The sequence below is a fragment of the Mugil cephalus genome, chromosome 21, assembly GCF_022458985.1.
Source record: "Mugil cephalus isolate CIBA_MC_2020 chromosome 21, CIBA_Mcephalus_1.1, whole genome shotgun sequence".
Taxonomy (NCBI): domain Eukaryota; kingdom Metazoa; phylum Chordata; class Actinopteri; order Mugiliformes; family Mugilidae; genus Mugil; species Mugil cephalus.
Genome location: NC_061790.1, coordinates 3104134 through 3118215, shown reverse-complemented (window position 1 = coordinate 3118215; position 14082 = coordinate 3104134). Strand labels below are relative to the sequence as shown.

The following is a 14082-nucleotide window of genomic DNA, read 5'->3' as shown; positions in this document are numbered from 1 at the left end:
ACTACTACTACTACTACTACTAATAATAATAATAATAATAATAATAATAACAATAATAATAATAACAATAATAGTAATAAATCCATTTTGGAGTTTTGCAGTTTTAAAGTTCTTACATTCTTCCGGACTCTGAGAATGTAATGGTTGGTTTCGCCTGTGGGGGGCAGTATTACGCTTCTCTGCGTGCAGCCTGCCGGAATTCTATTAGAGGAAGAAGAATTTTTCTCGACGCTTTTCTTGTGAACCGGAACTTCCTGGTATTTGACCTAGAAACGACTTCCGGTGTAATGTGATGTTGGAGGAGTTGTGAACCTGGAGCCGAATTTGCTTGCATTTTCCTACATTTTCTTGCACATCGCGGATAAAATAACGACTTGCCTGCATCTGGAAACGACTTATCCCAAAGGCGGGAGTGAGTGAAAGCTGCTCGGTGAGTTTTTAACGCAGAATGAGCCTTAAAAAAAAAAAAAAAAAAAAAAAAGTGTTGTCTGTTTAAATGTAGTCGAGGTGTCAAATGTCCGCGACACCAGCGGCTGTAAACAAGAGAGATTAGCTAGTCATTTATCAACATCTCGATTTAATTGATGTTTGCTTTACGTGTCTTTTACATTTATGCACTCTGAAAACACTAGATTTAACGTTAGTTTGTTTCGCTCTGGTTAGCATTTAGCATTTAGCTTCACGGTGTACGATAACCTTTCGTTTTTCTGTTTGTTTGTTTGTTTGTTGTTGCTAATGTCTGTATTTATTGTTGTGTCAATCACATATGAGGACTCCTAATCATGCAGTTATGTCACAGGTGTCAAACGTATGGCCCGCGGGCCCAAAGCGGCCCTCCGGAGGCTCTAATGTGGCCCATGGGATGAATTTTTATCTGTTGTCCCTAATTTCTGCACTGTTTTAGTCAGAGAAGTGAACAGAACCCAACACTGAGACCCAGGACTAAACAGCACGCTGCAATCAGCCCAAATTACACTTACTTTTCTTACGAAATGTTATTTTATTTAAAAGGATAGATTATTAAATGTATTAACTTGTTCTTCTTTGCACTAAAACAAAAGGAAAAGATCTGGAGTCGTCGCTACATATAAGTTATTTTGCTGTTATATTCCTGGTCTGGCCCACTTGACATCAAACATACATACATCAGACATACAACTAAAATGACTTTGACCCCTCCTGCTATAAACGATTCTAAATAAAGAGCTGAATGAGTCGACTCTTCTTTGGCAAAAATGTTGATTCTCTGAAAAGAGCTGAACTGCGCATCGCTAACTGTTTTGCTTTGTTTTTGTTTGTTTTCTTCTTCTGTCTGCGGCTCCGTCCCGGATCAGATGTGACTCTGGCAGCCGTCCACCATGAGTAACAGTCACCCTCTGCGTCCCTTGGCGTCCGTGTCGGAGATCGACCACATCCACCTTCTGTCGGAGCAGCTCGGCTCGCTGGTGCTCGGGGAGGAGTACAGCGATGTCACCTTCATCGTGGAGGGGAAGCGATACCCGGCGCACCGGGTCATCCTGGCTGCTCGCTGCCACTACTTCAGGTGCTTTTCAGTGCCCGCCTTCGACTTTTGACACTACTCACATCCACAAACCTGGAATATTTACTACTTTATTTGTATAGCACTTTTCAATTCGAATTACATAGCGCTTCACAAATGCATTACAAAAACAAATTTGCAATTTTAAAACAGGCACATAAAACAGTTAACCTTGTGTCATTCCAGCCATTTTTCAAAAAACTCCTTTTTAGGACATACTCAAAGTAAACTGAATGCTGTTTATGAATATTTTTGAGCTCTTTCATCGTCTTGGTCTCTTTTGAAAGCCAAGACTCTGACGTTTCTATCACAAAAGAATCACTCTACGTGTTCTAGAGTAATCACAGCTTGATTGTTGGTTAGAAACATAAAGACATGTAGTAATGTAAATTAATTCCAGTTAAACAGCACCACAAACTCCTGAACTATGATTGGTCCCGATTGGTAATGGTAGAGTGGTATCAGGGCCGATCTATATGTTTTTGAAATCATCGGATTGGTATTGGGCTTCATTCAATAAACCAAAACAATGTCCCTGTAACGTCAAAACTCCTTCTTCTGTTTTAGTGGCAGGTGGCTAGTGTCAAACCTGCCAAAAAATACAACAGGAACAAAAATCAAATTCTCTAGACTAAACCTGTCTGCTGTGTGTTTGGTCTGTTAAATGAAGTCAGTTGGTAGATGTAAGTAGCTTGTTCAATGTGAGGTGGCAGTAGGAGAATCCACTCAGATCAAAGGCTCAAACGCTGAACGCTGCAACGATTAAAAGAAGTGAAAGGTTTCCTGGACGCAGATCTTTCAGAGAGGGTTTGGGAGTTTATGGCAGCGTTGGAGGATCAGAACATGTTTGTCACAGATTGGCTGAAGGTCACGGTTGAATTAAGTCAACAGGTCCACATCACATGCAAAATGCATAGAAGCAATTTGTGACATTCCCATACCAGACACCCTCATCCGCTGACAGCTTGATATCCAGTCCGTGAAGGTCAGAAACACAGCTGTAGTTCAGGGGCAGCTTTGGTGTGGAGTGATTTAATTGATTTGAACTAAACGCTATGAATACAGCTTTTTATTTTGAGTGTACGAGCATTGGATGATTCATGGAAACATCCCCGATCCCTCAAACTCCCCGAGTACCCCAGGCTACACAGTCGTAAGCCTTATCCGTGTTCACAATACACTCAGTCATAACATCAGAGATCCAGTCTAGCTTCATGAAGAGATCTGCCACAAGAAACTGGAAAACTTTGGAGAGGAACAAATACTGTACTTCTCTTTTTTTTCAACCAAACTAGCAGCTTTTACAAAACCACAGTATCTTTGTCTTTGACCCTAAGTTTATAATTTAGCCGTTTAGATATTCATTGAACTCTGTGTTTGTTTTCAGCTGATTACACGTGTAAGGGAAAGATTGTTGAAACTCTCAAATTCTCTAGAAAACAGTTGCTTTCTGTCTCCTTCAGGGCCCTGCTGTACGGCGGGATGAAGGAATCCCATCCTCAGGCGGAGGTGTGTTTGGAGGAGACGCGGGCCGAGGCCTTCTCGATGCTGCTGAACTACCTGTACACGGGCCGGGCCAGCCTCAGCTCGGCCCGGGAGGAGGTGCTGCTGGACTTCCTGGGCCTGGCACACCGCTACGGCCTGCAGCCTCTGGAGGACTCCACCTCCGAGTTCCTGCGCACCATCCTGCACAACCACAACGTCTGCCTGGTGTTCGACGTGGCCAGCCTCTACTCTCTGAGCACGCTCAGTGCCGCCTGCTGCGCCTACATGGACAGACATGCACCGGAAGTGTTGAACTCCGACGGTTTCCTCATGCTGTCCAAGGTGAGAGGTGTACTCAGCTACTTTGTTCTGGTATTAGAGGGGTGCAGGAGATGAAAAGTATAATGATGTAGAAGGAGACTAATACACACTGCATATGCGCACCTAGCTTGTGGCCACTCTTTTAATTTCCAGAGGAATCCGAAACGAGAATTCAAATTACTGGTGTCATCCCAGTTGGGACATAGAAAATGCTTAGGAACCACTGTATAAGAGGAACATTTGTCTCTTCATACGCTGCATTGGAAAGTGTAAAGTGACAAGTTGTTGTGGATTGCATTTCTTTTGTGTCTAAACTGACCCGTCGATTGGACCCGTGTTGTTCTCAGACCGCTCTGCTGACCGTGGTCCGCCGGGACTCGTTTGCCGCCAGTGAGAAGGAGATCTTCCAGGCGTTGTGCCGCTGGTGCCGGCAGCACGAGGACGAGGACGAGTCGCAGGAGGTGATGTCGGCGGTGCGGCTGCCGCTCATGACCGTGACGGAGATGCTGAACGTGGTGCGACCGTCCGGCCTCCTGAGCCCGGATGATCTCCTGGACGCCATAAAGACCCGGTCTGAGAGCCGCAACATGGACCTCAACTACCGGGGGATGCTCAGTAAGTCCTCTTTGTCCTTGGTTTGGCATTGTTACTGATACACACCGGATGGATCAAAAGTCAGTTAGTTAGTTAGTCAGTCAGTTGGTTGATTGGTTACTTGAATGGTTGATTGGATAGTGAATTAGTCAGTTGGTCAGTTAGCTGGTTAGTTAGTTGGTTATTCGGCTGGTTAGTTGGCTGTTGGTTGGTTGTTAGCTGGTTAATTGGTTGGTTAATCGGGTGGTTAGTTTGTTGTTAGTTGGTTAATTGGTTAGTCGGTTGGTTGGTTGGTTAGTAGATTAGTCATTTAGTTAGTTTGTCACTCGGTTGGTTGGTTGGTTGGTTGGTTAATCTGTTGGTTAGTTGGCTGGTTGGTTGGTTGGTTGGTTAGTAGATTAGTCAGTTAGTTAGTCAGTCGGTTGGTTAGTTTGTTGGTTAGTTGGCTGGTTGGTTTGTTGACTGTTAGCTGGTTAATTGGTTAGTTGGTAGGTTGGTTGATTTTTTTTTTAGTTGTTCAGTCAGTTAGTATGTTAGTTGGTTAGTTAGTTGGTGCATTGGTTAGTTGGTTAGGTTATCCTGGGGGAGATTTGGTATGCAGTAGCATCATTACACAGAGAAGGAATTGCAGTCTAGAACAGTATAGTGTAAACAGTATCTAGATAATTCAATTCAATGAGTGATGTGTCCAAACATGTACAACAAATCAGTTTAAAGACAGTATATGTACGAACTATACAAATTATATAAACAAATACTGTGTAAAATCTTCTCTTTGTAAGATGTATAGGTTGTTTAACATGTCTTACGACTTGTCTGTGCGTTTATTGACCTTTTCATTCGTGTTTTCAGTCCCGGAGGAGAACATCGCCACTATGAAGTACGGAGCTCAGGTGGTGAAAGGAGAGCTGAAGTCTGCGCTGCTGGACGGAGACACCCAGAACTACGACCTGGACCACGGCTTCTCCAGACACCCCATCGAGGAGGACGGCCGGGCCGGGATTCAGGTCAAACTGGGTCAACCGTCCATCATCAACCACATCCGCCTGCTGCTCTGGGACAGAGACAGCCGGTGAGACTTGCTCCCCTCAGACCACAAATAACTAACTTGTTTGCTCAGAGGTGGCCCCTGTAATGACCTCAAACATCTGGTCTGTGTTTGCTGAAGGTCTTACTCCTACTACATCGAGGTATCTATGGACGAGCTGGACTGGGTGCGTGTCGTCGACCACTCCAAGTACCTGTGTCGCTCGTGGCAGAATCTGTACTTCACACCGCGAGTTTGCAGGTAAGTTAAACCCTGTAACACCTGGCTCAAGCTTTAGAGCATTAGATCCTATTATTATCCCCTGAAATAGCCTCTTCTTCCTCTTCTGCTGAAAACTGATGAAGACCTACCACAAACTACACCCTCCACAAACGATCATCTGGTTGAATTGCCATCTTTCCGATGCTGTTTCATCATGAAATCAACATTGGATCAGTAGTGAAGGAGGATTTAGTGCAGGACTGTTACATGAGAATGAACTGTCTAGTACACAGGTGTTAAATATACGGCCCGCAGGCCCAAAATCAGCCCATCAGACAGTCTGATCTGTCAGATAAATTAAACCAAACCTCGTAGCTCCTGGCTCAGTTACACCGACAGCTGTTATTCTGTGGCCCAAGCTGTGGTTGAAGAGTTTGATCCATGCTTCACCCAAACCTGCCTCCAAGAAAACCAGAGCTCAAAAATCAGAAACAGCATTGAATCTTTTCGCTTTCTGCCACCTGTAGGCAGCAGTATGAATGGAAACTAATTCGGTTTTATTGTACATGGTGAAGATAATGGTGTACAAATGCAATAGATAATAAAAAAATTCCTTTATTGTCATAGTACAAAGATAAAGACGGAACTCATATAAAAGTATAAAAATATAAAGCAATAAATACAAGAAGATAATTCATATTCCACACACACTGAACACATACAAACAAACAAACAGTCCCTAAAAGATGTGTAGTGGTCATGCATAAGCCATTATACATAAAGTGGAGTAGTTATTGCACAACCCTTAGGTTTTTAGTGCAATGATGGCTTGTAGATAAAAACCATGCAAGAGTCTGGTGGTGTAATGACTTAAACTTGCCCCAAGGAATGTAGTGATCAATCCATCCACATTTAAATTTCACCCATTAATAATATATAGTGTCTGGTTAAAAGAGTTAATCATTCTCCCAACGGTTATATAAAAGTATTTCTACAAACAGACAATAACATCTCACTATCATAAACAGGCTTAAAGGCGAGGCAGTCCTTAATGTCTGGGGACTCTTAGTGCCTCCCCCCTGGCTACATATAAACCTTTTCCACATTCACAAAACATTCACCGGTGGGATTACGTATCCCCTCTGGCTCGGGGGACGCCTTGGGATCTGTCATGAGAAACTAGAGCTTGTTGCTAGGGAAAGGGTGGGGTGGGGGGTAAAGTACCACACTTAGCCTTAGCTGCCACCACAACCTGTTTTTGGATGAAAGGGTGGACGGATAATGTACCAAACAAGCAAACTCACACCTTAACAAAGACACAAAGGCTGTCGAATCTGAATGTTCAAACAGGAAGTCAAACAGTACGTTGAGACGCACGTGAGAAAAAGAAATTATTGCCTTAATCCCACTCTGACTGGACAACGTAAGCACATGTAAACACATTACTGCGACTAGTATCGGAGTTCTCCTTATCCAAATAAGACACCCGGATAATGTGATTAGAAATCAGTTTTCACCAGCATGTATACGCTACTCTGGTGTATGACCCCGGAACAAAAGCATAAAAGAAGAAAAGAACCATCTTATACCGATATGTCACAGGAACAACTCCAGTTGTTTATTATATGACGTATTAGTTCAACCGGAAAGAGGTAGCCTGCTGAAAAGACACGTATCGCCACCTAGTGTGGAGGAGGAGGACATGTCTAATTTTGAACATAGCTCGATTAAATGGGCAGTTCCACTCCCTCCTCCTCCCTGTGAACACACTTAAACCCAGGTTCATTTTCAGTGTGAAAACAGGCCAGATAAGCCACCTGGACATTTTTATGTTGATCAAACCGGTACAGAATGTCCCCCACTTCAGCACTAACATCTCCAGTTGCTGTAACATGCACCAGTCCACCATTGAACCTTCACCACCAATCGGACGTGAATGCGCATCAACTTATGTAAAGTAACCAATAGGGACATCCAAAGCGGCGATGCTCCATAAAATGGCCTGTGATTGGTGCAAAAATACAGTCACATGGTGATTTTTATAGAGCCTCTAAATACAGGGGAGGGGGAACACAAGTCAATTGTTCTCTCATAACACTTGATTTACAATGTGCTAACAGGCTATTATTGAATTTGGACCAAATAACGCCAAATATAGGTTGCATACTCCGCCTTTAAGCAGGGCGTTTACATGCACAGCTTGAATTTAAACGTCTTGACATGCACAGTAAATAAGAAAAGAACACGTTTGTTCTGATGTTCCTTCTTTGTGTTTCAGGTACGTTCGTATCGTGGGAACACACAACACGGTCAACAAGGTCTTCCACCTCGTGGCTTTTGAGTGCATGTTCACCCACCGCTCGTTCACCCTCGACGACGGACTCTTTGGTAAGATGCAGAGAACCGACTCGGTGTCTGGACAGAGCTAACGTATGCTGTCAAAACCAGCCTTGTAAACCCCCGGTCTCGGTGTGTGCAGTGCCCACTGAGAACGTGGCGACCATCTCCTCGTGTGCCAGCGTGATCGAGGGCGTGAGTCGTAGCAGGAACGCCTTGCTCAACGGCGACACGCGCAACTACGACTGGGACTCGGGATACACCTGCCATCAGCTGGGCTCCGGAGCCATCGTCATCCAGCTGGCTCAGCCCTTCTCCATAGGATCCTTAAGGTAGATCCGGCTGTTGTGAAGTGATTATTGACGCAGATTATGATGAAATCGAAGCAGTATGTTCATTGTTGTGTATTTTCTATCTGCTCAGGCTGCTGCTGTGGGACTGTGACGAGCGCTCCTACAGCTACTACATCGAGGTTTCCACCAACCAGCAGCAGTGGACGAAGGTGGTCGACCGCACCAGGGTGGCATGTCGGTGAGACGCCTGATTCCTCTTCCTGCATTTACAGTTTCTTCAGTATGCATGAATTTATATTTCAGTTTGTCACAGATTAAAGGAGCATGTTTATTTACCAGGGGGTCCAGAGTGAGAAAACCTCATTCTGCTGGGAAACCTTTGCTCCTGGCATTCACACAGATGTCATGTAGATGTATAACCCCCCCAACTAAATGTAGTTGCTCATGAGGAACCTCCACCCATAGCAACGACACTCCCCAAAGGCAGCCGCCAGACAACAAAAACGGCTCAAGGTGTTGACCTGGCCTCCAAAGTGACTAGATCCCAAACTGATCAAGCATCTGTGGGATTATCCACAGAGACCCCTCCCCTCAAAGCCCCCCCCCCCCCCCCCCCCCCTCACTAACCACATTGTGTTGCCAGACACCACAGTCCATTCTCTGATGAGACAGTATTAGGAAGGTGGTCATAATGTATTTTGTAGCATTTCCTGCTGACTTCGAGGGGACAAAATCACTTTTTTAAAGTCACCCTGAACCACTGATTACTCTGTAAGGAAACACTCAGTTTAATCTGTACATGCAGACACCAACTAGCAGCATTGTAGCGACATGGGACCAGGAAATGTTAATGAAATCCTGCAACTGCTGTACAACAAAATCTTTAGCCACAAGACAAACCTGGACAGCCACCAAGTTGAAATAATCTCAATTTTGCGGCAACAACCAATGGGAGCACATAGAACTTCAGACTTACCCACTTGGTAGTTCAGACTTGACAAGTTCACTTCTGAAGTATGGATGGTCATCGTGTAACTGGAACAACAGTGTACTTGAAATACATTCTGGGATACCTGGCTGTATCATGTCCACACAAGCTACAAGTCCAGTTGCCTTTTAAAAACCAATGCAAATTGGATGGCGACAAACACACATTCAGGTATTTGGCTGTATTTGGTCAGATTGTACGTTGGATTGGATCAGTACATGGGGCGTTTCACAAGAACACATACTGATAAACGCCCAGGATGTAAACATGGAGTTCTCCAAACATTTTTACTCAAGCAAACAATGTCCACAACTTTGGCTTCTACCAACAAATTCACCATCCTGATAGTGGGCCTGCAGCGTTAAAGGGCGTTAAAGTGATGAAGTGGCATCAGTGACTGTATTTTCACATCGAGAGTGATTACGCTCATTCAAACATTAGATGTGGTAAATATACAAGAAGAGTTACTTCTTGGCAACCAGAGCCTTGAACGTCCTCCAGAGACCAAGTGTTGGCTACAAATCAACAGAGGACGGATAGTAACGCCAACGATTTTCATTTGACTAAATCGTAATTTGTGCCACACGTTGTTCTTGTTCTTGTAGAGTAAATATTAAACTTATACAGATTAGAGGACTCCGGATTGAATGTGAAACCAACAAAGAAAACTCAATGTAAGTTTCCCATGTTCCTTCTCCTCCTGGTAGATCCTGGCAGACGTTGAAGTTTGATAAGCAGCCTGCCTCCTTCATCCGCATCGTTGGGACTCACAACACCGCTAATGAGGTGAACTCTTTCCCTTTTTCTTTTAAACCCAGATGATCTTTAGTTGCACAGAGATTCTGCAGAGTCTTAAAAAGTCTAAAATTTGATAACCCAAATTTAAGGCCTTACAAAGTCTAAGATACAAGCATATTTTGCTGCAGTATGAACGCCTCTGACCCTGGTTTGTTATGTTTCTGTTCCTCATTAGTGGAGCCCACCTCAGGGGTGTCCTGAGTTGCATGACAATAAATTTAGTCATTTTGAAAGTAATTCTGGGTCTCTGGTTTTCCTTATTTTTCATACTTTGCGAAGACTTTTAATTTAACCCATAATGGTCTTAAACAGGGTCTTATGTTTACACGCATGTGAAAAAAATGAATTACTGCCTTAATCCGACTCTAACTGGACAACTCAAGTGCATGTAAACACGTTACTCCGACTAAAACCTGAGTTCTGCTTACCCTGTTAAGACACCCAGATAATGTGATTGGAAATTAATGCCTTAATGCTCCACTACCGCTGCACTGGCATATGACCCCAGAACAAAAACATCCGAGCGAGCCGGACGCAGAAGAAGAAGATAAACAGAGTCAGTAGAAGAACATTACATACAAGATTAAAAAAGCTGAACTATTATCTCTCTGGTTGTTGTTTAAATGCCGGTCGGCTGCATGAACGACTCTTGTTTATTATATGAGGTAATGGGTCAACGAGGAAGGGGTCCTTATTAAACCGCTAAAAACATACTTATCGCCACCTAGTGTGGAGGAGGACATGTTCCTGTCAGTTATTGGTTTTTCTCCGTTGCATGTAAAGTGGGACAAGGACTGCATTCAGGAAGTCGTATTTCGAGCGTAGCTTGATTGAGCTGTGCATGTAAACGCACCGAGCTCTTAAAAATTTCACTTGTTGGTGTTTTTTTTATTTTTGGTGTAACCAATTGTGTCAGATTTTTTTCTAAAATCTAATAAACTGTTTTAAAGTCAAGCTTTGTTGTCATTTTGACAGACATACAACTGTAACGCAGACAGAGTGAAATCTCTCTGATGTCTGTGCAGACTTAGCAAAAATAGGTAAAAGCCACGGTTGAAATAAGATTGAGGTAAAAATAAACAAAAGGTGCAAGGTGCACGGTAGCCTGCCTGTTTTTGATTTTAATACCTGGTCATATTTATAAAGGTATTGCCTGCTAACAGGTTGACTGTTGACGTCCCTGCAGGTTTTCCACTGTGTTCACTTCGAGTGTCCGGCTCAGCTGGAGACGGAGGTCAACGAAGGCAGCCCGGGTCTGGATTCATCTGATTCAGGCGCCACCGCCGCTCAGCAGCAGCAGCAGCAGCAGCAGCAGCAGCTGAGACCCCAACGGCCTTCACGCACCCACAGCCTACTGCCCACGCAGCCCTCTTCCTCCTCGTCATCCTCCTCACAGTCCCACCACTAAGAGCCCCCCCCCTCCAACCCTCAGTGGGAGGAAGGCGTCGGGAGGAAAGGGAGACCTCAGAATGCCATTTTGCACAGCCTTCCTCATCCAGACTGCACTGCTCCAACGCTGCTAAGGCCGAGCGTCTCATCCTCACAGTCCATGGTCCTTCTGTCATAAGTGCAACATTAGAGGCTGGTGTGTTTGTAGCAGCAGCAGCAGCAGCAGCGTTTAGGGCTCCAGTCTTCCCCGTTTTGAAACTAATAACTAAGGTGTTACATCTGCAGGCTCGCGCGTTTTTATGAAGGTACTTTTTAGCTACTAAGGTTCAAGTTTTATCCTTTCAGTCTCACAAAGGGTTGAATCTTCTCCAAAGACGAGGCGCACACTGAAACATGGTAACGCTGTGTCACCACACAGAAGTAAAGCCAGGGTCGGGTAGGGGGGGGTAGCAGGGGTGCTATTTGAATATTATGCGTTACTAATAATAATAACAAGAAGAATACTTTAAAAAAAAAAAAAAAAAAAAGGATTTTATCCATATCAAGCTATTTTTTTAGGATATGGTCTTAAACAGACTCACTTTTCATACCATCAGACTAACAGAGTAGCGTTTGGAGTATTTTTCAGAGTTTGGTAGGAAATCCTTCAAACGTTTGCCAAAGCTGTGGAGCTAATTCATTCTGTGGCATTTGTATGCAAATAGCACTTAATCCAATTATGCATTTGCATATTAATTAATCGCTGCCGAGCATTCGACGTCAGGGTTTCACACCCCAAAGTAAAATCTGTGGTCGTGCCCGGTGTGACTTTTTGATAGTAAAGATTCATACCTCAAGAATTAAAAAAAACAAAAAAAACAAACAAAAAAAAAAAAAACTAGAGATGTAACCGAGTGTCTTAACGTAGACGTTTAAAGCACTTGAATAGCTCAGCACAAATATCACTGGGGAATTCAAACTATTTGCTCGTTGAGGATTCAGTCTAAAGGGGCTCGGACCAAAATTTACGAACGCACTCGTGCTGCCGCAACTAAAGTTTCTACACAGGAAATAATACGAGAGCAGCTGCCACTGGCACTTTATTTTACCCATAGAGAAATAAAGGTTGCAGCTAGGGTCTTCTTATTGAAGGACAGTACCGGGGTGCTGGATTTTGGTATCATGCTGTTTTGTGTGTTAAGTTAATTTAAACCTCACGACTCTCGGATTGTTTTAGGTTTGACTCGTCGTTTGTGTGATTTGAAGGTTTTTAAGTGAAGCTGTTTTTTCTTTTCTTTTCATTTCATTGTGTTCTGATGTTGCACTTTTGAATTTTTATTTTTTTTTTTTTAAATCTGGTTTGAAGTTACATAGCCGGAAATACCTAACTAACCCCACAGGTGAGACACTAGTGTTTCTATAATGTTGTTCTAGGCTTCTCCATTTTAGAAGATTAGTTGGATATAGTCTTCCTCAATAACTAAACACAAACAGGGCTTTGTTCAGGTTACATTGAAATGTAGAGAACACACTCCCAGTGCTCCATCAAACTTCATGTTTCTGCATAGTTTTACTTAATATATATACACACACACATATATATATATATTATTTTTGACCATTGATGTGTGATTGCATTTCACTGCCTATTGTTCAACACATTGCCTGTCTAAAATGTGATCATATATATATATATATATATATATATAAAAAAACAACAAAAAAAAACACCTATTAATGTTTGTGTGTGTGTGAGGTCACGACCGTCTGCTCGTCCGAATCGCTGCTGCTGAGACACAGTGGACGTCTTTAATCCGAGCAATGCAGTGATCTCCAGCTTGTGTTGTTTGTCTGGAGCTTCTGTCACAGAACAAAGGGCGACGATTGATTGATCAGTCAGTCTCAGGCTAATCTTGATGCGTTAGTGCTGCCCCAGGAGATTTAATTATCGTCACACTTTAAGCTATTTTTTTGTCTTCTTATTTATTACATAGAAATAGTGTAATGTCCCTATATTGACTGTCTGTGTTTGTAAGGGGGGGGAGAGGGTCAATTTAACAAGTTTAACATCTGATATTTGTGTAAATTTGAGAATAAAAAGTTAAGAAAATTAAAAAAAATGGCACCGGAAGGCGTCACCATTTTGAAATATACTCGCTTGCCAAAACATTAGGTACTGTAAATACAACAGTCCTGCACTAAATCCTACATCCTGATGTTCAGAATGGTGGTGATTCAACTAGATTACAATTTATCCACTGATTTATGCAGAGAAGTGGACACGACTCTGAGACCCAGGACAAACAAACAGCAGACAAGCAATGAGCCCAAATTAAACTTATTTTTCTGAAGAAATTTCATTTGTTTTTAAAGTATAGTTTATCAAATTTAAACATTCTCCTAATTTACTTAAAAAAAAACCTGGACTTATAGGTTATTATGCTGAATATGGGCACCTTCACAAGTGTTATATTATAATGTAGTGTACCTAAAGAACTGGCAAGTGAGTGTAAATCTGCCCTAATCAATATTTTCACAATAGCTGAGTCAGATGATGTATAATATGAAGGGTACTGTTTAAAGAGGTGTTTTTATTTTATCATTTTAAGTCTCTTTTAGAGCCTTGTGTTGGTTTTAGGTCCTAGCTTCAACTTAATCCCAAATGAGTTAAGTTTCTTTTTGTTCATTATACATTTCTTGTTAGTTAAGCCTTGTAAGTGTAATAAGTTAAAATGGATTAGAGTGAAACCAGGGATCAAAGCAAGTCAAACTATTGCGCGTTTTCGCTTCATACTCAACAAAGCTTTATTCATTTTCTCAAATACAGGAGAAAATGTGGGTTTAGTCTCGTATTAACTGTGTTAACATTTGGAATTGCCATCTTTTTTTCTTCATTTTGGGCAATATTGACATTTCTTTGGGCATTTTAGTGTCTTTCAGCTCCTTGTTTTGGTTTTTAGCTCATAGCTTCACTATTTTAATTCACTATTTTGGCTCTTATAGGTAGAATGTTAAATTTATTATGTATTCCCAACGAAGACAAGTTTATTTTTGTTAATTATACATTTCTTGGTAGTTAAGCCTCCAGTGTAATCAGGTAAAATGGATT

General features: G+C 42.5%; 1 protein-coding gene across 1 annotated transcript; it reads left to right on the top strand.

The window, feature by feature from the left end:
• The first annotated feature begins 252 nt into the window (after positions 1-252).
• btbd9 (BTB (POZ) domain containing 9) lies at positions 253-12670 on the top strand. Its single transcript, XM_047574093.1, has 11 exons — positions 253-430; positions 1335-1543; positions 3004-3367; positions 3694-3961; positions 4793-5012; positions 5109-5228; positions 7468-7577; positions 7669-7858; positions 7950-8057; positions 9515-9593; positions 10792-12670. Exons 2-11 carry the CDS (start codon positions 1359-1361, stop codon positions 11011-11013), a joined length of 1866 nt encoding a protein of 621 aa, XP_047430049.1. The 5' UTR covers positions 253-430; positions 1335-1358; the 3' UTR covers positions 11014-12670.
• The last annotated feature ends 1412 nt before the right edge of the window (positions 12671-14082 follow it).

What these genes read in the sequence shown, in the direction of transcription:
- btbd9 (XM_047574093.1), top strand. Translation starts at nt 1,359, where the DNA reads ATGAGTAACAGTCACCCTCTGCGTCCCTTGGCGTCCGTGTCGGAGATC. An exon ending in CCTCGACGACGGACTCTTTG is followed by an intron (nt 7,578 to 7,668) that starts GTAAGATGCAGA and finishes CGGTGTGTGCAG; the next exon opens with TGCCCACTGAGAACGTGGCG. An exon ending in CTCACAACACCGCTAATGAG is followed by an intron (nt 9,594 to 10,791) that starts GTGAACTCTTTC and finishes ACGTCCCTGCAG; the next exon opens with GTTTTCCACTGTGTTCACTT.